The sequence below is a fragment of the Callorhinus ursinus genome, unplaced genomic scaffold (assembly GCF_003265705.2).
Source record: "Callorhinus ursinus isolate GAN/ISIS: 27379988/994484 unplaced genomic scaffold, GSC_fseal_2.0 scaffold11, whole genome shotgun sequence".
Lineage (NCBI taxonomy): Eukaryota > Metazoa > Chordata > Mammalia > Carnivora > Otariidae > Callorhinus > Callorhinus ursinus.
Genome location: NW_027397073.1, coordinates 49,023,821 through 49,048,106, shown reverse-complemented (window position 1 = coordinate 49,048,106; position 24,286 = coordinate 49,023,821). Strand labels below are relative to the sequence as shown.

Sequence of the window (24,286 nt, the reverse complement as noted above, 5' to 3'; positions counted from 1 at the left end):
TTTAGTTTTACAGTGTAAGGTAAAGGTCCAACTTCATTCTTTTGCATGTGAATATCGGTTTTTCTAATACCATCTGTTGAAGAAACTGTCCTTTTCCCATTGAATAGTCTTGGCACCTTTGTCAAAAATCATTTGACCATACAGGCCCTTAGGGCTGGGCCAAAAGCACAAGAGCATACTGCTGGGCTCTGTATTCTTCATCCTATTGGCCTATTTGTCTTTATGCCACTACCACATTGTTTGGATTACTGTCGTTTTATACTGTTTTGAAATCAGCCAACTGTGAGACCTCTTTTTTTTTTTTTTTTTTTTTTAAAGATTTTGAGAGAGAAAGAATGAGACAGAGAGCATGGGGTGGGATGATTGTCAGAGGGAGAAGCAGACTTCCCGCTGAGCAGGGAGCCCAATGCGGGGCTCGATCCCGGGACTCCAGGATCATGACCTGAGCTGAAGGCAGTCGCTTAACCAACTGAGCCACCCAGGCGCCCCCAATTTTGTTCTTTTTCAAGGCTGTTTTGGCTATTGAGGGTCCCTTAAGATTCCACATGAACTTAAGGATGGATTTTTTTTTTTTCCTGCACACACACAAACCATTAAGATTTTGATCAGGATTGCATTAAATCTGTAGATACTTTGGGTAATATTGACATCTCAACATGGATGTGTTTGGAACATTCATGTTCCAGTCCATGAACATGGATGTTCCATTTACCTGTGTCATCTTTCAGCAGTGTTTTGTACTTTTTCATGTACAGGTCTTTCACATGCTTGGTTAAACATTTATTCTTAAGTATTTTATTCTTTTTGATGCCACTGTAAGTGGAATTGTTTTAATTTCCCTTTTATTGTTAGCGTATAGAGACACAACTGATTTTTTAGTTTTGTATCTACAACTTTGCTTAATTCACTTTTATTATTTCTAACGGTTTGTATGTGTGTGTGGAATCTTTATGGTTTTCTACATATAAGGTCATGTTGCTTACAAACAGGTAATTTTACTTCTTTTCCAACCTGAATGCCTTCTATTTCTTTTTCTTGCCTAATCACTCTGGCTAAGATTTCCAGTACTGTGTTAAAGAGAAGTGGTAATGGTACAATGGAACAATCCTTGTCTTGTTCTTATCCTAGAGGAAAAGCTTTCAATCTTTTATCATTACAATGTTAGTTGTGGGCTTTTCATATATGGTCCTTACTACACTGAGAATACTAAGTATTATACACATGCTCTTGGAAGGTAGATTTTCCTAAATCTCTAGTAGTACCCTTGATCTATTCAAACTGTTTTTCTGGTTCCTCCACAGATTTAATAGTTTTTTTAGCCTTTTCATTACCTACATTTTGTTTCATTTTCGGGTGTCCCATTCATAAAATTTGGCTGTGATCATTTTTAATTCTAATTCCAGTGTAATTAACATGGTGTTATATTTGTTTTAGGTGTACAATATAGTGATTCAACAATTCCATATATTACTCAGTGCTCATCAAGTGTACTTAGTCCACTTCACCTATTTCACCCAATCTCCACCCCTCTTCCCTGTAACCATCTCTTTGTTCTCTATAGTTTAGTCTGTTTTTTTGGTTTGTCTTTTTTCTTCATTTGTTTTGTTTCTTAAATTCCACCTATGAGTAAAATCAGATGGTACTTGTGTTTCTCTGACTTGAGTTAGCACTATTTATAATAGCCAAATTATGGAAGCAACCTAAGTGTCCATTGATAGATGAAAAAGGATAAAGATGTGGCATATATACACAGTGGAATATTATTCAGTCATAAAAAGAATGAAATCTTGCCATTTGCAACAACAGGGATGGATCTGATGATCATCATCTTAATCTTTGAGTACTTACCACATGTCAGGCACTGTCCTGAGCACCATACAATTCTGTGAAGTGGACATTATTATTGTCTTCTTATAGGTGGAGAAGCCAAGGCATAGGGGAGAGTTAACTTTTTCAGTCACACAGCTAGGAAGTGATGGAATCAGGATTTAAATGTTGCCAGCTTGGCTCCAGTCTTTTACTATACCATACTACCTCTTGCAAAAAAGCCCATCTAGGGAAATGCCAGTTTCCAGAATCTTCTTCAAAGAAGACATTGCTGTCAATCTCCTAAAGCAGGGGATACATCAGAAGAAGCATACCCACTTACTGCAACCCTGGCTACTCCTTAGAGCAGGACATGCAAGTGGCTGCTTCTAAGACTGAGAGCACGTCTTAGGGCTGTAAAAGGAACTAACCAGTAATTAGCGTTTCCTCTACGTGGTATCCTTTGTCCCATCGGGGAAACTGGATTCTAACAGAACCCCTCAAGGTGTAGCTCATGAATCACCTGCATTATCAAAGACTGCTCTGGTTTCTGGCCCTTCATCAGACCTAAAGTGAATCTCTGGTGATGGGCTCCAGGAATCAGCATTTTTAAACAGACTCCTTCACTGATTCTTTTTACTTTAGAACCACTGCTCTGTACACTTGGTTGACCCTCCCACCCTGCATGGTCACCACGTGAACGGGCATGCCTGTGGAAGAATGTGAGCTGTCTGCAGGGTTTGGGTCAAGCCTGAGTGAAGGCTGTACAGCTGTGGTTATGTTGCCTTCCAGGTGCTGCCAGGTTTCTCATTAAGGAGCTGTCCTATCACAATCTGGAACTGGAGAGGAACCGCCTGGAAGAACTGGGAGTTAAACGCCAGTGTGTCTGGCCTTTCATTGTTGTAATGGATGACTCGTGTGTTCTGTGGAACATTCACAGTGTTCAGGATCAAAGCAGGTAGTAGTACTTGCCAAACGGTTCTAGGGGAGTATGACCTAATGCTATGAAGAAGATCCTTTCCTTGGCTATAGTTATGCACGGAAGTAAATGAGAGAGGTGCAACTTTCCAGAGCAAAGCAATGATCCAGGAGACTACCTTCACTAGCACTCTCTTTTAAATTTAGATATTCGGTGTGCCATTACATTCCTGGACTATTTCTGCATCATGGCTTTGGTTTGCTATAAAGTCTGTGGAAAGGCGCTATGATTTAGACAATCCACTGGCTCCTGAATCAGACCTGCTTTTTAACCCCAGCTCTGCTTTGTAACTACCTGGATGAAAAGGGAAGTCATTTCATCTCTTTGTCTCAAGTCCATCACTTGTAAAATTAGGGTTGAGCCAAAATCAGTGGTTCTCCTTCCACTGTCTCCACCAGGACAGTGGTGAAGGGGGTCCATGAGGACCAGGGAATGCTAAACCTGGAGAAATCCTATGCAATAAATGGTCCCAAAATATCAGTAGCACCCCACTGAAACAGTTCCTGGTGACCTCTAAGCCTTTCCAGCTCACACACTGTGTCTGTTTCCACTTGTGGATATGAAGCCAGTTACGTTTTCAAATATTCCTTTGTTATACTGTAATTACCACACTGGGAGGTATACCTATGTGCTTCTAACCTCTGGCTCCCTCTCGTTGGTAACTCCCTGTTCATTATTCATTTTGAGATGGGCTGGATTTCTTTCTCTGCCTTAATATGGTTAAGCCCCACACCCAAAAGGCAGCTTCCTTAAGGTAGCAGTGAAAGGCAGCATGAAAACTAGGTTTGACATTCTACTCCAGGCTAATATAAAGTAAACCAGCTAGTTATATCCTTTACAGATACTAATACTGTATAGTAACATTAGCCCTTCATAAATGACCCTCTCCTCAGTAATATTTATTGATCTCTTATTTAAACCAACTTTACATTTCACAGCCAGCCCATAGAAGCAGGAGTTTCCAGTAAGAATGTGTCCTTGAAGAGTGTCTTGCAGCATATTGAAGCAACACCAAAAATCATCCACTACGCAATCCTGGGCATACAGAAATGGAGCAGCAAGCTGACTTCTCAGAGCCTGAAAGCCCCATTTTCTAGGTGCCATGTGCATGACTTCATTCTCCTTAACATAGACTTGACTCAGAATGTGCAGTACGACTTCAACAGGTAAGTCAGGCCTCCTGGAGGCAAGTAATCCTGGCATCTACTGATTGCTTCTGTCCAACTCTGACCCCTACAATGTGTCTATTCCTTTGAGTTGGTCTTTGAAAAACTGATAATCTCTTTTTTATGGATAAGGAGAGAAAGGGGGTATCACAAGCCCCAAAGTGTACCTTCATAGAATCCCTCAAACTGACCCAGACCCTTAAAACATAGAAATTACATGAAATGCTTAAAAAACCTATTTTAGCTATCCCATTATTCAACAAGAACTAAGACGGGGACAAAAACTATTATGTCAACACAAATCAGTGTGTGGACCCATAACCCACTGAAGCTGAACTCTTTCATCCTCAGAACTCAGAAGTTAATCCCTTTCCCTAAATGTTAGTAAAATCCAGAGATCTGGATTCTTCAGGGAAGAGCCAGCAGGTGAGAATGAGCAGGCTAGCCCTAACCTTGCCTCCTGAATAAATAACATCCCCATCCTAGAAAATCCGAAATGGCCAAGTGAGGCATGTCAGGGACCATAAAGTCACTTTATGTCAGTCCCCATCCCCGTAGCTATTAGAATATGCTGGAGCTGTTTCATGTCTGTGTTTTAAATTTGGTAGATGTTTCATCCTGTTTGCAGCCAGGATTTTAAAACTGGGAGCACCTCTGCATTTATGTCCCACAAAAATACATATCATGTGCAGTCCTCTTTCAGTTCAGGAATGCCCAAGGACCCTTGGGGTATCTGGGGCCAAAGCCATCTCACTTTCTCCTCCTTTTAATGACTGCAGTGCGCAATTCAGGGGGTTCACAGGCCAATGGTAAGAGGGCCAGCTCCAGAAGAAGGCAAGGCTGATTCTGAGTCTGCCTCCTCCAGCTGTGATGCATTTGTGTGTGATGAACATGGACAGGTAGTCAGAGACCTATCCTTGTGATTATGATTTAGGTATTTCTGTGAAGATGTTGACTTTAATCTGAGAACAAACAGTAGTGGCCTGCTCATCTGCCGCTTTAATAACTTCAGTCTCATGAAGAAGCACGTTCAGGTTGGAGGGCAAAGGGACTTTATCATTAAACCAAAGATCATGGTAAGTTTGCAAGCTTGATTCTACTGTTGAAAGTTAAGACAACAATTTCTTACTAATACTTGTTATTTGTTATTAGCCACTGGCATTAAGCACTTGGCACTTGACTGGAAAGTGAGAGAACAAAAGGGAGTCAGTTCTTAATGCCAAGTTTGCAGTCTCATTCCCCTTACTGAGGATTCATCCAGAGCAAAACAGAAGATGTGAAAAGTCAACAGATCTACCTTTCTTTAGACTTAAGGCTTAACAATTCCACCAAATCTTAAGTTTCAAACTTAACATTCTATCTTCATAAACTGGCAAAATTAACATTTTTACATTCTTTAATACATAAGAGAAATGTAAATTAAGATGCTTGTTCCTTTGCCAGTTTTTTGTTTTTTTTTAAAGAAAGAATTACCAATACTTTTGAGAGTGAAATCTATGGACCTACCCATGTCTTACAAGAGATTTACTGGTATCTAATCATTTATAACATATGAATTCCCCAATGGAGCTTAGAAACCTCTTTGCTTTTATTTTTTGGATCTGGTGGGATGGGATTTAACCTGTCCACATCCAGCAGCACTGTGAAAGGCTTCCTGTGGGCCCTCACAATGTTGCTAAATGCAGTAACTTTCAGAGAAGCCTACGTTTCTCCTGCCTTTGCGGTGTGTTAAGTTAGACCCAACCTATTCCCAAGGGGAAAGAACTTTTTCAGAACCCAAGAATGACAGACTTACATATGAGCCTAGTATCTGCCACTCTTATACTGCTCTTATTTGGGGACTGTTAGTATGCAATGCAGTTTTTCCTTGCCCATTTCGTCCAGTGACAGACATATTTCCCATGATAATCTCGGCTCTGATTTCAGGTGTCAGAGAGCTTAGCACCCATCTTGCCCCTTCAGTATGTCTGTGCTCCCGACAGTGAACACACACTACTGGCAGCCCCGGCGCAGTTTCTCCTGGAGAAGTTCCTTCAGCACGCTTCCTACAAACTCTTCCCCAAAGCCATCCATAACTTCAAGAGTCCCGTGTTGGCCATTGACTGCTACCTTAACATTGGACCAGAGGTAAAGGGAAGAGGGCTAGCACTGTGTTTTACCCACTTCCACCCATTTCTTTCCCATTTTAGCTCCCATTTGAAAGCTTAAATGGAGACAAAAAAGGAGCCTGTGACATACTGCAAAGGCTCACACAAGATGTGATGGCGATTGTCCCTCCCCATACCTACTTCAGCTCTTCACAGTGAGCCAGTGAATACGCAAAGCTTAGCTCAGAGGTCAGTTCCACTGAGAAGCCTACCCATGACCTTGGACAGAAGCAGTTGCTTGCTGTCCTACAATATATCGGACCATCTTATAATCACGTGATGATGTTTCTCCACAAGACACAGTTCTTCAGAGGCACACAGTGTCTTAGCCACTGTTTAGGCAGAAGAGGAGCTCAGTGATTGCTGAACAATTTAGGGGATCACAGGAGACCTTTAGAGCTGTCACGTCACCACTTTCTATTCCTGGATTTCTTTCTTTTCATTTCCTTATTTTTCATTCTTTCTTTCTCTTGTCTCAAATTCCCCATCAGTTTTAGCTTTTTAAAAAATTTGTCACTTGCACCTTTAGACCACTGATGGCCTTTGGACCTTTAAGGGCTTCCACCACTAAGATTTCCCCTATGATTATTAGTATTGTTTTAAAAATATTTTATTCTATTCATTAACATAATATCCTCTTTGTAAAGAACTTTTTAAAAAATTAAAAGGTATAAAGGAAAAATCATTTGCAATGGGAAGTTAACATTTTGGTGTACTAGATTTCCTCTTTGGCTTTTTTTTCTCTGTGTGTATTGACATACACAATCTCTTCAGACTGAAATACAACTGTTCAAGATTTTTTATTTATTCATTTGAGAGAGAGGGAACACAAGCAGGGGGAGAGCAGGGAGCCCGATGCGGGACTCGATCCCAGGACCCCGGGATCATGACCTGAGCTGAAGGTAGATTCTTAACCAACTGAACCACCCAGGCGCCCCCTGGGAACGGATTTTTAATTCAAATAGCATAAACACTTTACATTCTCATTCTTAAGAAATTTCAGTAATCTACACTGTGGTTGGACCATGAACTGTAGAATTTGAGGTAGAAGGAACCTTAAAAACCATCAGGTAGGGCGCCTGGGTGGCTCAGTTGGTTAAGCGACTGCCTTCGGCTCAGGTCATGATCCTGGAGTCCCGGGATCGAGTCCCACATCGGACTCCCTGCTCGGCAGGGAGTCTGCTTCTCCCTCTGATCCTCTTCCCTCTCATGCTCTCTATCTCTCATTCTCTCTCTCTCTCAAATAAATAAATAAAATATTTAAAAAAAAAAACCATCAGGTATAATAGTGCTTTTATGATATCTCCAAACTCCTCCACCCCAGGGTCCAGGGCTCTAGATGTGAGTAGCAGTAAGACTGTGTTGTCTAACAGCAGCTAACACTCACTGAATACCTACTAAGCAGTTTACAGTATTTATTCCACAAAAGTCCTATGAAACAGGTACTACTGTTACTTCTACAGACAAGGAAACTGAGGTATGGCAAAATGAAGAAAGCTGCTCTAAGGTCACCTACTAGCTACTAAGCAGAGGAACCAGTTATTTGGATCCAAGTGGTCAGGTCCATGCAGTAAACCATTTCACTGTTCTCAAGATCTCCCCAACTATCTTACTTCCTTGTAATTTCTGTATAGTTATATTCTGTACATGCAAGCCATATAGAACTAAATCTTAAAAATCATGCACTATGGGGCACCTGGGTGGCTGGGTTGGTTAGTCATCTGCCTTGGGCTCAGGTCATGGTCCCAGGGTCCTGGCTTCAAGCCCACCATCGGGCTCCCCCTGCTCAGCAGGCAGTCTGCTTCTCCCTCTCCCTCTGCCTCCCACTCTCCCTTCTTGTGTTCTCTAATAAATAAATAAATAATCTTAAAAAAAAAAATCATGCACTGCTGGGGGACACCTGGGTGGTTCAGTCAGTTAGGTGTTGGACTCTTGAGCTCAGCTCAGGTCTTGATCTCAGGGTCATGAGTTCAAGCCCCATGCTGGGCTCTACACCCAGTAAAATCATATATTGCTTGAAGCTTCTGTCTGATTGAAAATGTAAGTGTATCTAAATTAAAAGCTGATTACTTTATTAATGAGAATAAAAAATTTCTACTCAAAACATTTAATCTTTTCTAAGTATGCCTTTTTGTGGAAGGCAGTTTTTCATTTTATAAAGACGTTTAGGTGAAGAGGTCTGTTTTCTTACTACTAGTTCTCTCAACCGTCCTTCATTAAGAGAAACACGAAGATTTAAATAGGTTAAAACTTGGCACACTAAATAAAAGAGGTACAGAGTTTAAATAACCAGACTCTTTAAGTTTCAGTAAAAAAAATTTACCTTCTTTACCTTACCCTGAAACAGCTAAAGAGGAAGGTACTGGCTCACTCAGCTAAAGTACAGATGGTTTTACTTGCTTTTTGAAATGCCCATGCTATGTCTGCTTGATGATTCCAGGTGGCCATATGCTACGTCAGCTCCAGACCCCACTCCAGCAATGTCAGCTGTGAAGGGGTGTTTTTCAGTGGACTTCTCTTGTACCTCTGTGACTCTTTTGTAGGTGCTGATCTTCTGAAGAAATTTAAGTTTCTAAAAGGTAAGTCAAATTTAGTGTCTTTTGCTTGTGAATGCCATTGTTCCCCCAGACAAAACAGGGAGGTGAAACATATAAAAAAACACTTTAACAATCGTTTTTGCCAGTAAATTGAACACTTTGTTTTTAAACCAGGGCCGCGATTTTCTTAACTGGGGCGGGGATAGAATCAGGTGGTTGTTCTACCAGGACAAACTACAGATACACGGCCAGAAATGTGATCCCATTAAGTTTGTTTTTGCCACTATTAATTTTAGAAAGGAATGATGCAATGTAAGCAGAAATCTAATTTTAGTAAAAATCAGGTTAATGAGTTGTGATTCTGGTATAGAAACTAAAGTTGCTTCAACAGGTATGCACTATACAAAAGAGATCTGCCTAAGAACAAACTGCAGATTAAGCATCACAAATAATCATGACAAGATGACCTCCGAGGTCAGTGAAGAAAGTAAGATTCAGAATATTGTGCAAAGGCCACTGTGGAAAACAGTGTAGAGTTTCCTCAAAAACTAAAGAGTACTGGGTATTTACCCAAAGAAAACAAGAACATTAATTCAAAAAGATACATGCACCCCAATGTTTGTTGCAGCATTATTTAAAATAGGCAGTATATGTAAGCAACCCAAGTGTCCCACCATAGATGAATGAGTAAGGAAGATGTATCTGTATACAATGGACTAACTCCACCATAAAAAAGAAGAGATCTTGCCATTTGCAGCAGCATGAATGGGCCTAGAGGGTATATAATGCTGAGTGAAATAAGTCAGAGAAAGACAAATACTGTATGATTCTACTCATATGTAGAATTTAAGAAGAGATGATATTGTGTATTTATGTATGCAAAAAATGCATCTGGAGCAGTGAGGCGGAGGCTGCCTCCCAGGGGACATTTGGCAATATCGGGAGACATCTTAGGTTCCCACACTGGAAGGTGCTACTGGCATCTAGTGAGTAGAAGCCAAGGATGCTACTAAACCATCCTGCAAGAACAGAACAGCTCCCCTGTAACAGAATGATCCAGTGTTGCTAAGGTGGAGAAACCCTGCACTAGAAACACAGAACATTGGTTTTACCATTGGTTACCATGGGGGAAGCGAGATTTTTCACTTTACACTCTTCAACTTTTGAATTTGTAAGACTACGTACTCAAATAAAAATTAAAATTATAACAATTGTGATAGGTCACTTACCTTTATGTTGCTTCTCAGATGTGTCAGCTTAGAGGATATAATCAGAAAAAAATGGCGCGTTCTTTATAATTTCAATCCCTGAGCCTAAGACACATTTCTGCCTTTCTTCTGAAGGTGCTACCCTGTGTGTCATCTGCCAAGACAGAAGCTCCTTACGCCAAACAATTGTCCGCTTAGAGCTAGAGGATGAGTGGCAGTTCCGCCTCCGGGACGAGTTTCAAACTGCAAACAGCAGCGATGACAAGCCCCTCTACTTTCTTACTGGCCGCCACGTATGAGCTTTTGAAGAGACCAAAAATAGCAAAGGGATGCCTAGGTGGGGTGGGGCGGAAACAATTATTTGGATTTTTTTTTTTTCCTTTAAAGTACAATCACTGTGGAGCAAAGTGCAACATATTTGTTCTCCAAAGAAATCCACCCCTGCAACCCCAATCTGACCCAGATCTTTGGGGGGATCACTCTCTTTCAGTTCCACTGTCAGGACCTTACGTTCAGGTTAACTCCACCCTAGGCAGTTATGCAATTACTTAAGACACGGGAGCCTGAGGAGGATACACTTTGGAGAATGAACATGGAGTTTGCATTGTTTTTTCTACTACACTATGTTAGGGGGAAAACGGACTCTTGGCATGAGCTAGCCTGAATGTGTTACATGAGACTCACACCGTTGGTGTGGAATTAATTGAAGATTAACGTTTGAGGCCTGAACCCTCAGTTTCTCTTCAGATCTGTACTTTGGTACAGTATTACTCAGGGGTCTGAAATGATAGAATGTAGAAGATATTTGTATTTTAAAAAAAAAAAAGAAGTAGCTTTGTCTTTCTCTGTGCAGTGTTAGTTTAAGATTTATAATCTTATATGTATTGAAACTTTTGGCAAAATTTCCACAGGAGTTAAAAGTTTACTATTTAAAACTGAACAAACAAATCAGTAAATGCAGAGCAGGCACTGTATGCATTTATGCAGCTTCTCCTTGCTGAAATTCCTTTTTTTTTTTTCCATTCTTTAAAAATGTTTCCAGTCTCTAAGCACACTATGTCCATGAGAATATGGAACAGAGTTTTTAATCTTTTACAAGGAGAACCTAATTCAGTAGTTGAGCCAATTAAAAAGCTTTCAGCGGTCACCCCATACCCACCCTGTTTGGTTGGAATTAAGCCAGGAAAGCTACATGTCAGGCTATGGTTCTGTGTGGCGTGGAAGTAGTTTCTTTCTTTTCAGGGCCTCAAGCAAAGCTTCCTTTAAAAGATACACTGAGTATCAGCTACCTTATACTGACAACACAAAAATCGCTGAAATGGGAAACAGAGCCAGAGAGACACAACCATTTTAATCCTTGTGAAGAGTAAGAAAGATTCCATTAAGGTCTCTGACTCACTAAAATCAGCAGGGGATGTTTGTTCAATATCGACAGTGTAAGTTTCTACAGACTTCTCACCAATATATTTTAATCAAAAACAGACTTTTAGAAAATGTTCTAGAACTAAGTCTATTGAAAGTTTACGCTTAAATTACTCCAGTTCTCGTTAAACAATCTCTTTGACATTTTTCTTATTAGCCCATATGTACCCACTTAAAATGGCCATTGTTACTTGAATTGATATCTTATCTGTGGCCTGAAACTGAGAGGGGGCTGACTAAGCCTGCATTTACTTAGAACAAATAATGTTAACCAACCAGCTTTATTAGCTTGTGATAAGGAGTTTACAGTAGTGAAAAGATGGAATGTACTAATCTGAAAACGGTTTGCAGATCTCTTGGTTTTAATATAGCTACTTATGATGCTTTAAATGTATTTTGAAATGAACAATTCCTTTAAACCCCATGTTTTTTAATTGTCCTTCAAAGAGGATCTGCCTTATGTATTCTTTAAAAATACTCCTTTAGTACAGCAGAATTTTTGGTAAAGAGGTACGTTTTGAAGCAGGTTGATTTAGATATGAATGTATTTCAATTGTTCCTGTTTTGTTGAAAGGGCCTAATGCAGATGATATCAAGAAACCCACTGTTTGTGCAATATTCCAATAATATTTACTATATAGAGCAAATAAGATACTTGAAATAATTCCAAAACAGTTGTACCTGGGGCAGATGGCCTCTCAGGGTTTCTTCTGGCTTTATGGCTTCAAAGTCTAAAGCGTGTTTTTTAAAGTAGTAACTTTAGATGCAGGTACTCCACAGCTGCACTCTGAAAAATCAAATAACCGTGATCTCTTAAATACTATTTAACCCTGTGGAAGAGAAAGTGCCGGAAAAAAGCCAAAAAGACCATCACCCCAATGATGGAAAATTCCAAATGACCCACCCATTCTTTTCAATGCCTGTATTACTAAGGTTTGGATCTTTTAAAATCACCTTATCAGTATAATTCTTTAGAGAATGTGAGGTCCTTCTCCTTTAAGGATAAAATTGCACAAGCACAGACACCATGATTTGTTAATACATACCTTGGTGTGTTCAGCTTCAAGCCTTGCCATCCTTTAGAACATTGTGGTATGAATGTGTTTGCTAGGCCTGCATAATAATTGATCTATAGACCTGTTGAACCTTGCCATGTAGGACAGTTCATACAGGTTAATACTGAATGTAAACTAAAATTAGAATGAGAATTGTATTCAATTATTTTGGCTGTAATTTATGCAATTGCTTTTTGTGATTTTTAGAAAAGGAGGCACCTGTGTTACTTTATTACTGTAAAATTTTCTTAACCAAAATTTGGTGAATTTCACTAGTTGGTCTACCTCACATTTTGTTTATGATTCTAAACTTTTAAGTTGTGTCTACAGTATGTTGTCCTTTCATTTAATTTGGTGAATGTATTAAAATTCTTTCCCACCCCCCCCAAAAAGAAAAAGTGTGTTTTCTTTGCACTAATTTTCTGGTATGTTCAAAAATGGAATGAGCTCCCTACCACTGGCAATGTCCAAAAAAGACACTTAGAGTCACCCAACCTGTGATATGTGGACATAAGATTTGACTATTCTCTGGCTTAACAGTCCAAGAAAGTGTTAAGTAAATACTTGAATGAAAATCTGTAGCTTATACAAAGAAAATACACACATATGAAGTATCTACACACCATGCCCATTTGCAGAGTTCCACATTAAGTATGGATAACAGATCTAAAAATGATTTTTAGAGATATTAGAAATACTCAGTATATCCCCAATCTTTTATAGACGGCAACTACACTCATTTGGGGTCCTCAGAAGCAGAACTTTGCTTCTGCAAGTTGCGAGAACTGTGTAGTATGACAGAAGGTGTTAATCTCCAATTTATTTCCCAGCTACCTACTTTTAAGAATAACTTTGTTAGGGGCGCCTGGGTGGCTCAGTCATTAAGCATCTGCCTTCGGCTCAGGTCATGATCCCAGGGTCCTGGATCAAGCCCCACATCAGGATCCCTGCTCGGCGGGAAGCCTGTCCCTCTACTACTCCCCCTGCTTATATTCCCTCTCCTGCTGTCGCTGTCAAATAAATTTTAAAAATCTTAAAAAAACCTCATTATTCCAGAAAAATGCCTTTCATAGTTCTATTATGTAAAGCATAGTAGACTTTGATAAAGAACCATGAAAACACTCTTCTAGGCCAAGGTACCCTGGCCGTTTACCTCAGGAGGGGCGATAAACATTTGTTAAGTGTGGTGACAGATTCAGGAGCAAGTAGAAACTGCCAGTGTTCCACTACATATTCCAAAGCAGCTGCTCCATTGGAAGGACCAAAAAGCTGTGAAACTCGGACTACTGTACCTTTGTATTCAACTACCTAATGCTAGAACAACATCTAGGCAACAAATATTCCTCAGGCCTCTCTTTAGTCATGGAAACTGACCCATAAGCTTTCTCTAGAACACTGTTCTAACACTGAAACCCTGGTTTTACTGAATGAAACCATCACTAAAGGTGATTTCAGGAAGGGCCTCTGAGGCCAAGGTTTAAAGCCATTCACACAGTAAATTCCTTATGCTCCTTACTGTCAAGCACTGAGCTAAGGAAAGCATCCACTTCAGTGACTATGACAGCAGGTGGAGTAAGTTCTAAGAGAAAGCAACAGTAAGTTTTCTGACCACTTTTTTGTTCTGTAAGTAGTCCAGTGTGTTTTATTTTTACTAGAATGGTGTGGCAGGAGGAGGGGTTATCCTAAGACAGTATCTTCCCTTTATGTGCCAAAAGGCCCAAGAGCCATAAGAATAGATAGAAGACAAAAGTGTGTCTGCAGTCACTCTCCAGAAACCAACTCAGCAATCTTAACTCCTGGTGAAATATGCCTAGGCAGGACTATATCTGGGCAGCCATGCAATGTAAGCAAGAACAATTACAAAGTCACTGCATGTCTATTGTACTTTACTCATAAAATTGATTTTTTTATAATAAAACCAATGCATGTCCATGTAGAAAAGGGCATAACACATGAAACCTTGTGATTCCTATCTATACTTGTAGTTCCTATGATGTCTACAAACTAGACGTTTTTTTTTAATGATTTTTGAGAGAGAATGAGAGTGCGTGCATGCAACATGAGAGGGAGAGAATCTCAAGCAGACTCCCTGCCAAGCGCGGAGCCCGAAACAGGGCTTGACCTAACGACCCTGAGATCATGACCTGAGCCGAAATCAAGAGTCAGATGCTCAATCGACTGAACCACCCAGGCGCTCCAGACATTTTTATACTGAACCAACAACTATTCAAGGGCAGCTGACAAATTCATAGACATATTTATACAATCACAATTATAGAATCACTTCTTTTGAAGTTCGACTGTGGCCATTAGTGTATACTCACTGTGTCCTTTACAGCCTCCACCCCTCCGAAAAGACCGCTCTTCTTTTTCTAGTGTCATTCTTCAGGCTTCAGTTGCAATGTGATAGCACTGACCATTCTTGATTTTTAAAACTCTTCTTTTGGTTTCTACCACTCTCTTCTGATCCTCTTACCTCTTCCCAGGTACTCTTCTTTGAGACTCCTAAATGATGGTGTTCCTCACAACTCTCTCCTATCCTGTCATTTTACAAACCCCATGGTGGGGACATCTCTTCTAACTCTTTGAATAACTACATTAACAAATTTCCTTAGTTCAAACTTCTCCAAACTCTAGATCAACATATCCAATTATATACCAAACAGGTATCTCCACTTGGAGATTCTGCAACCACCTCAAAATCTTTACCAAAATTGAGCTCATCCTTTCTGGTCCAATCCTCCCAACATAATTCTCCAGTATTCCCTTCTCAGTCAATCCATCTATCCAGTTACCCAAATCAAAATTCCAAATTGCCCTAGATTCTTTGCCATGATCTTTGTCCAGCTGGTTGTCAGCTCTTTCAGTTCTTCAATTCTATCTTCCCCAAGTTTATCTGTCTCCTCATCTCCAACAACACATCAGTTTTAGTTCTGTGTTTCAACATTTTTCACAGACTGCTACAGTAGTCTCTTAACCTTCTAAGTTCCAGATTCCTCATTTGAGGTGTCATGATAAAATAAATGCAGCACTATACAGAAGGCATGACACACAGCAAACACTCAAAAATTAGAAGTCATTAATACTAAGAGAAATACCTAGACTACAAAAGTTATTTGAGGGGCTGTGTCTTCAATATAAACATGAAAATAATGGTTTTCCTAATAACTGTAACATTTAAACCAACCAATGTATATTCTCTACTCCCAGGTCCCCTTAAAACCACCAAGTTTGGCTCCACAAAGAAGCATACTATGGCTTCTGTGGAAATTGGGTCTGTATCATGCTGTATTATGAAATTAACAGTTACTAGAGCACCTATACTATACCTGAAAAAGCCCTCTTTTTAAAAGTTACGCTCCTTGTCAGGCAAATGAGGACATCAGGGATGACTAGAATAGTTTCTAGTCCAAAGGGAAAGGGAGTGTCAAAGTCAGACTATCATGATGAGTCAGAGGGAAATATTTACACCCACACAAACAGAATACAGAGCTTTGTACCACTCTATAAGTTTAAAAAGCATACACCTATAGGGGGGGTAAAATACACACCTGCTAATTTAAAGCCCTAAATTTTAGCTGGTTTTTAATGGAAATATGATTATTTCAGCTCATAAAAATAATCTATGTTAAATGAAGTGGTGCTTCATTCTTGGGCTATGGCTCACTCTTTATCTGAAAGACCAGAAAAATTCTCATGTTAGGATTTTGCCTTTTGAAGACCAAGTTCAGAGTTGTTACAGATATACTGGTCCTCTGGCAAAATGGTGAAATTTATAAGAAGCTGGTGTTTTAATTCTATTTTAAGGTATCAAACTTAACTCCCTGAAAAAGCACAAATGACAACACACTATTATCACATTTATCACTTAGAAAAAGCTATCAAGTATTTTATTATTTTATTCTACATTATATACAGGTCATAAAAGGCCACAGCAGTTTTTCAACATATAAACCCTTTAAAAGTAGAGGGCACTATGAAGGATTGACAAGTATCAAAATGAAGTCCAGTAACGCGGGCATATACTCAGTGTAGTATTTCTGAGGAATAACAAAGCAGATACCAAGTCATCCATAGTTAGCTTACAACTATTCCATAGGTTTTTATAGACCTCTTTGGGATTTGTTAATAGCCTAAGTGTGCCCAGGTGCCACTTACTTTAAGAAATAAAACCGGAATGAAAGAATAATAAACTTTAGAGGGTACTTTCTAATTCTAGTCACTTTATAGCTCTCCAAGAAGAAAAGCCTCAATTCTTTACCACCTTCCACTTCTTCCTGCATCAAGAATAGGAAAGAAAGAAATGGAAGAAAATGTTCAATATTCCAAATTCTTCCTGCTTATTTGGAACTATGCCTTTTTGCAGGGGTTCCTTTAAAATGTATTTCAGGCCCTTTAAGAATTAGCTTTGAATTCTCTGACATGCAATATTGCACCCTCCTTGAATAAGAACCAAAAACATTGGTTCCCGCTCTGTAAAAATACAATCTTTAAAACTATAACTGGTATCAGCAGATCAATATAAAAAAATACAGTACCAAGCTACACTGGTATATTTCCATATTAAGAACTTCAAAATATACTTATCACTGAGACCATAGTCCTTGCATTAGTTTTCAGTCCACTATGAACAATTATCTGCTGCATGTAAACATGTCTAAATAACTATAGATAAAATACATCAATCATAAATTTCTGTAAAAGATAATAAAATATCTTCTTTAAAAAACAAAACAATAATAAGCTATTACTGCATTGTTTCCAATTTTATGAAAATGGAACAACCTTACAGTTGTTGCCAGTCCTGAGTTCATCGTAATAAAAATGGCCCTAGTTCCTGGTTAAAGTCAGCAACCAATCCATTCTCTTCAGTAGATGTCTTCTAGTACTGCAGGCACGAATTTGTTTTAGGTGCTATTTTGTCCATTAATAAAATTATATACCAGAAACTGACCAGTGCCACAGTACTGTGTTGCAAATAGTTTTCCATCAGGAGTGGGATCTGAGAAAGCAATTTCTTCTTTACTCAAATATGAGCCATATATAAAGTTACTCCTATTAAAAAAGGGAGGGGGTGTGGAAGGGTAAAAAGAAAGAAATTAACATTTTTATCATTAAAACTGGAAAAACCTATCAAGTAAAATTTGACCAGTAAAACTTTTAGGTAATGTTGTATGTTCTAAAAATTGTTGAAAATAATCACTCATCTAGATTATTAATAACCTGAGGTAAAAAAATTTTATGAAAGTAACAACGGTTTTAAAAAAACATTTACCCAACACCTTTTCATGATAAAAATACTCAACAATTCTGAGTAGAAGGAACTTCCTCAACCTGATAAAGAGCGTCAGGCAACATCAAAATTAATGTGAAAGACTGAAAACTGTTTCCCAAAGGTCAAGAACAAGGAAAGCTATCTGTTTATACCTCTTCTATTCAACAGTGTACTTACTGCAGGCTCTAGCCAGGGTAATTAGACAAGGAAAAGAAATTAAAAAGCAGATTAAGAAGGAAGAAGTAAAACTACCTCTTTCTGGAGACAGTTTTGGATGATCTTGTATATACAAAAATCCTAAGGAATTCACAAAAAAACCATTAGATCTAATTAAAAATGAGTTCAGCAAGGTTGCAGGATACAAGAATATTAAAAAATTAACTGAATTTCTATATACTTGAAATTAACAATCCAAAATGAAGTTTTAAAAACAATTCCATTGATAATAACATCAAGAGATTAAATACACAGGATTAAGTTTAACAAAGAGGTGCAAGATCTGGTAACTTAAATAAACAGAAAGACATGCCATGTTTATGAATCAGAAGAACTACAGCTGGCTTTGCAGAAATTAACAAGCTGGTCCTAAAACTCTCATGAAATTGGAAGAGTCACTAAACAGTCAAAAGAATCTTGAAAAAGAACAAAACTCAAAAACTCACACTTCCTTATTCTGCAACATACTACAAAGCTACAGAACTAAAAGCAGTGTGCTATGGCTTAAGAATAGACTGATGGAATAGAAGTGAACAGTCCAGATATAAACCCTCACAATGAATGACTTTGACATGGGTGCCAAGACCATTCAATGGAAAAGAATAGTTTAACAAATGGCACTGGGACAACTGGATATCCACATGAAAAAGAGAATGCTGTCGGATCCCATCTCACATCATACACAAAAATTAACTTAAAATGGATCAAAAACCTAAATGTAAGAACTAGAAGTATGAACTCTTGGAAGAAAATAGAGGTACACATCTTTGTAGCCTTGCATTAGGAAATGGCTTCTTAGGACACCAAAAACACAAGTGACAAAAGAAAAAGATATATAATTTGGAGTTCAAAATTAAAGACCTTTGTGCTTCAAAGGACACCAAGAAGATGAAAAGACAGCTATGAAAAGGTAGAAAATATCTGCAGATCTTAAACCTGATAAGGGACTTGTCTCCAGAATAAAGAACTATTACAATAAGAAAAAGATAAATTAATTTAACAATGGACATTGGATTTGAATAGGTAGTTCCCTGAAGAACATCCATAAATGGCCAATAAGCACATGAAAAGATGCTCATTAGCCATTAGGAAAATGTAAATCAAAGCCAAAATGAAATACCACTTCATACTCACTAGGATGGCTAAAATTAGACAGTAACAAGTGCTGATGAGGATGTGGAGAAATTAGAACCTTCATACATACGTTGCTGGTGGGATTGTAAAATAGTGTAGCTGCTTTGATAAGCAGTTTGGCAGGTCCTCAAAATGTTATACATACAGTTACTATATGGCCCAACAATTCTACTCCTAGGTATATACCAAGAGAAACAAAAACATGCAAACACTTCTCTACTTACCAAGGGAAATAAAAATACACAAAAATTTGTACATGAATGTTCACAGATTATTCATAATAGCCAAAAAAGTGTAACCAAGCCACCCCCATTCATCAACTGATGAATGGATAAATGAAATGTGATACATCCATACAGTGGGATTTCATCTGGCAATAAAAAAAGGGATGAAGCAGGGGCGCCTGGGTTGCTCAGTCGTTAGGCATCTGCCTTCGGCTCAGGTCATGGTCCCAGTGTCCTGGGATCAAGCCCCGCATCAGGCTCCCTGCCCCGCGGGAAGCTTGCTTCTCCCTCTCCCCCTGCTTGTGTTCCCTCTCTCGCTATGTCTCTGTCAAATAAATAAATAAAATCTTAAAAAAAAAAATTTAAAAAAATAAAAATTTAAAAAAAGGGATAAGCACACAAATACATGCTACAACATAGATGATCTTTGAAAGCATGCTAAGGAAAAGAAACCAGTCACAAAAGGTCATTTATTATAGGAATCCATTTATATGAAATGTTCAGAACAGGAAAATCCATTCAGATAGAAAGTAGATTAGTGATTGCCAGAAGCTGGGGGAGAGGGAAATGGGGAGTGACTGCTAATAGGTATGGGTTTTAGGGGGACAGTGACGGAAATGTTCTGGAATTAGATAGTGGTGATGGTTGCACAGCCTTCTGAATATATTAAAACCCACTGAATTGTATAATTTAAAGAGATGAGTTTTATGCTATGTAATTATATCTCAATAAAGCTGTTGTTTAAAAGTATTTTTTTCAATTTAGCCGGATACAGACTATTAGAATTTTCACACTATAATCTTAACAAGGTGAGCTAGGTACATAAGAAAGAACAATAAATGAAAAAAGTAGAAACTCTATATGAGTTTTAACAGGAAGCTTATGGGGGCATCTCACTATCACATACAACAAATGCAATGGCTACACTGTGTAATGTTTTTATAAACTAGAACCATCTTAGGGTTGTCGTAAGACATAAATTTACAAGACTTAAAGGAGGTGCAATACCCTCATATTTAGGACTATTATTTAAGCAGCTGCATTTTCCAGGTTTAGTTTTGAAAGAGCTAAAAACAGACTTGCCTCTTGTCATGAAAAGGGCGGGTAGACCTGAGCCCTTCTGGATCACTACTTTACAATAAAGTAAGAGGGAAAGACCAGAAACACATTAAGGTTCTAAGATTCCTAGATCCTTAGGATCTCACAACAATGATGGACTACTTTGAAAGCTGTATCTACAGATAATAGCAGACAGGGATTCCAGAAATAAACAAAAACATGAGACTGACGTAAAAACCTCATCTGTGTGATTAATTTGAACCTCCAATAATCCTCTGGCAAAGGTACTTTAAAGAACAAAAAAAAAAACCATGCAATTTATCTGAGTCTTTTCCTCTATACCTTTAATTTAAAATCAAGCAATAAAAATAGCAAAAAGAAAAACTAGTAGGAGACAGATAATTTACAAATAATATTCCTAATTTAAGACAAATTTTTCTAAAAGCAATTTTAAATTCCAAATTCTCGCATTTATTTGGTTATCTTTAAAATTCTCCAATATTGAACGGTTTGAAATAACTGGGTTATTTTGGCCTAATAACATAGTTACAAGTAAGTAAAAATAGTTTAATAGTATTTAACTGATAGTGCTTTCTCTCCCCTCCGATTAACTTCACATAAAAAACAAAGATCCAATACACTGACAATCTTATGCAAATTTTAAATTAAGATAAATGTTATAGATTTAAGATTAAATGCCAGTCTTGATACTAAAAATCTCCTTAAATCTTAAAACTACAGAAAACCACTTGAAGAATCACATTCAAGTTACCTTAGGCATTCAATCATGCGAGAAGCAATTTTCTTCCGACGCATCATGCTGAATACCCATATCCGACTGATTCCACAGATTGCAGGCTCTGGCAATGTTGAACAGCACCAGGCTTTTTGCCTTTCAAATCTGACTTTTTCTTCCTCTGACCTGATTACTGGATGTTTCTCTTCTATAACTCTGTAGCCCTAAGGTATCAAAATTAGAGGGAAGAATTTTAAAGTGAGAATGTTAATTAGCAATTGTCTAGTACTGACCTTAGTGAGGAGGCTGCTCCATTTGTCTGGCTTAACAAACTATGGGGGCCACTTATTCTTTCACTCCCACTTTAGGAAACAGATCTGAATCTACATTCGGTTCTAATTTACTTACCAGTTATGTGACCACAAAAGCAGTTAACAAATTAAGATTTGGGTTCCTTATCTATAAACTAGAGATATCTACCACTTCTCTCAGAAAATTGTAGAGAAATTAAATAAGGTAATACATATAAAATACCTTGCCCATCATAGCTGGTCCATAATGGCAACTGTTATTTTTTTCTCTACCTCCCACATTCTAAGGACAAGCAAAAGTACATGTCAAGAACTCAGCAGTCGTAACAACTGTTTCTGTGATGACTGCCATAGTTCTAGGGTTCATAGCTGTGCAGGAACTAGGACTAGGGATGGTAGAACAATCAAAAATTCAAAAAGCTGCTTTCCGCACATTTCCATCTCTTTAAAAAAAAAAAAAAAACTAAAGTGCTTTAAAAAACATAGTATCTCCTCTACCAGTCTAGCTGGACAACAGCCAGCCTTCTGACAGAACATGGTATAAATCTTAAAACGATTAGACAATACAATGAAGAATTAACAAACAAACATTACACAGCTATCTTCTAAACACTGCAAAAGAGATTTTTGGAACTAGGCAGAATATAAATTGAAAAAAACACAAGGGTATACACTATGTAAAATTAACTCAATTTCAATATAGCAAACTCTGTAAGTCATTTTATATCAAATTTATATCCCCAAATTACCTTATCACAGCTATTCATTTAAATCAATTTTGTTAATATAAATAGCAAGATTCATAAAGCCACACAATTTAAGACTGATTTTTAAAATTAACATATAGAAATTAACTCATAAAGACTTGTTTTGACTTTTTATAAGAAAATTTTTATGATAAAACATAGTTTGCAGGAAATTATTAATATACAGATACCAACTAAACAAAAATCATATCCAATGTGCACTGAATTCACAAACAAGAACTCAGCTGAAAAAAGACAATTCAAATGAGGTATTCCTCAAAATGAGCATGATTAGAGAGTCTAGAATCTTCTGTTCTCATAAGTTGGTCAGTTACTACATAACTTACACAATGTGAATATATCCCTTTTATTGTGATTCTTTTATTTTTTGTACAATTTGGCTCCTAAATACAAGTCAACTTCTCACCTAGAGCTCAAGCAAAGAAGTGGTGATCTACCACTAAGGAAATTGAAGCAGTCATCAAAAATCTCCCAGCAAACAAAAGCCCAGGGACAGATGGCTTCCCAGGGGAATTCTACCAAACATTTAAAGAAGAATTAATACCTATTCTTCTGAAACTGTTCCAAAAAATAGAAATGGAAGGAAAACTTCCAAACTTGTTTTATGAGGCCACCATTACCTTGATCCCCAACCCAGAAAAAGACCCCATCAAAAAGGAGAATTACAGACCAATATCCTTGATGAACATGGATGCAAAAATTCTTACCAAAATACTACCCAATAGGATCCAAGTGGGATTTATCCCTGGACTGCAAGGTTGGTTTCAACATCCGCAAATCAATCGTGATACAATACATTAACAAAAGAAAGAACAAGAATCGTATGATCCTCTCAACAGATGCAGAAAAAGCATCTGACAAAGTACAGCATCCTTTCTTGATCAAAACTCTTCAGAGTATAAGGATAGAGCGTACATATCTCAATATCATAAAAGCCATCTATGAAAAACCTACAGCAAATATCATTTTCAATGGGGAAAAAAATGAGAGCTTTCCCCCTCAGGTCAGGAACACGGCAGGGGTGTTCACTATCACCACTGCTATTCAACATAGTATTAGAAGTCCTAGCCACAGCAATCAGACAACAAAAAGAAATCAAAGGCATCCAAATCGGCAAAGAAGAAGTCAAACTCTCACTCTTTGCAGATGATATGATACTTTATGTGGAAAACCCAAAAGACTCCACCCCAAAACTGCTATAACTCATACAGGAATTCATTTAGTAAAGTGGCAGGATATAAAATCAATGCACAGAAATCAGTGGCATTCCTATACACCAACAAGACAGAAAAAAGAGAAATTAAGGAATCAGTCCCATTTACGATTGCACCCAAAACCATAAGATACCTAGGAATAAATCTAACCAAAGAGGCAAAGGATCTGTACTCAAAAAACTATAAAATACTCATGAAAGAAACTGAGGAAGACACAAAGAAATGGAAAAACGTTCCATGCTCATGGATTGGAAGAACAAATATTGTGAAGATGTCAATGCTACCTAGAGCAATCTACACATTCGGTGCAATCCCCATCAAAATACCATCCCTTTTTTCAAAGAAATAGAACAAATAATCCTAAAATTTGTATGGAACCAGAAGAGACCCCGAATAGCCAGAGGAATGTTGAAAAAGAAAAGCAAAGCTGTCGGCATCACAATTCCGGACTTCCAGCTCTATTACAAAGCTGTCATCATCAAGACAGTATGGTACTGGCACAAAAACAGACACACAGATCAATGGAACAGAATCGAGAGCCCAGAAATGGACCCTCAACTCTATGGTCAACTCATCTTTAACAAAGCAGGAAAGAATGGAAAATGGAAAAAAGACAGTCTCTTCAACAAATGGTTCTGGGAAAATTGGACAGCCACATGCAGAAGAATGAAACTGGACCATTTCCTTACACCACACACAAAAATAGACTCCAAATGGTTGAAAAGACCTAAATGTGAGACAGGAGTCCATCAAAATCCTAAAGAACACAGGCAGCAACCTCTTCGACCTCAGCCGCAGCAACTTCTTCCTAGAAACATCGCCGAAAGCAAGGGAAGTAAGGGCAAAAATGAACTATTGGGATTTCATCAAGATAAAAAGCTTTTGCACAGCCAAAGAAACAGTCCACAAAACCAAAAGACAACCGACAGAATGGGAGAAGATATTTGCAAATGACATATCAGATAAAGGGCTAGTATCCAAAATCTATAAAGAACTTATCAAACTCAACACCCAAAGAACAAATAATCCA

At 38.1% G+C, this 24,286-nt stretch overlaps 2 protein-coding genes across 19 annotated transcripts in view; one reads left to right on the top strand and one right to left on the bottom strand.

Annotated features, from left to right (window-relative positions):
- Nucleotides 1–10,142, top strand: part of GREB1L (GREB1 like retinoic acid receptor coactivator) — a 272,431-nt gene extending 262,289 nt beyond the window's left edge. For 7 of the 9 annotated variants that reach the window (XM_073898430.1, XM_073898429.1, XM_073898428.1 and 4 more), the window contains 6 exons: nucleotides 2,599–2,764; nucleotides 3,724–3,951; nucleotides 4,886–5,027; nucleotides 5,878–6,078; nucleotides 8,539–8,677; nucleotides 9,979–10,142. In XM_073898430.1, the coding sequence (XP_073754531.1) occupies nucleotides 2,599–2,764; nucleotides 3,724–3,951; nucleotides 4,886–5,027; nucleotides 5,878–6,078; nucleotides 8,539–8,677; nucleotides 9,979–10,142 (1,040 nt within the window). Of the gene's footprint in view, nucleotides 1–2,598; nucleotides 2,765–3,723; nucleotides 3,952–4,885; nucleotides 5,028–5,877; nucleotides 6,079–8,538; nucleotides 8,678–9,978 lie in introns of those variants that run through there. The other 2 variants (XM_073898433.1, XM_073898434.1) reach the window with 2 other exon arrangements.
- Nucleotides 10,143–10,659: 517 nt separating this feature from the next.
- The window catches only part of ESCO1 (establishment of sister chromatid cohesion N-acetyltransferase 1), a 90,221-nt gene continuing 76,594 nt past the window's right edge, over nucleotides 10,660–24,286 (bottom strand). For 9 of the 10 annotated variants that reach the window (XM_073898442.1, XM_025886426.2, XM_073898440.1 and 6 more), the window contains 2 exons: nucleotides 21,001–21,188; nucleotides 10,660–17,375 (listed from right to left, as the gene is read on the bottom strand). In XM_073898442.1, the coding sequence (XP_073754543.1) occupies nucleotides 17,228–17,375; nucleotides 21,001–21,188 (336 nt within the window). In that variant the 3' untranslated portion in view covers nucleotides 10,660–17,227. Of the gene's footprint in view, nucleotides 17,376–21,000; nucleotides 21,189–24,286 lie in introns of those variants that run through there. The other variant, XR_012380070.1, reaches the window with a different exon arrangement.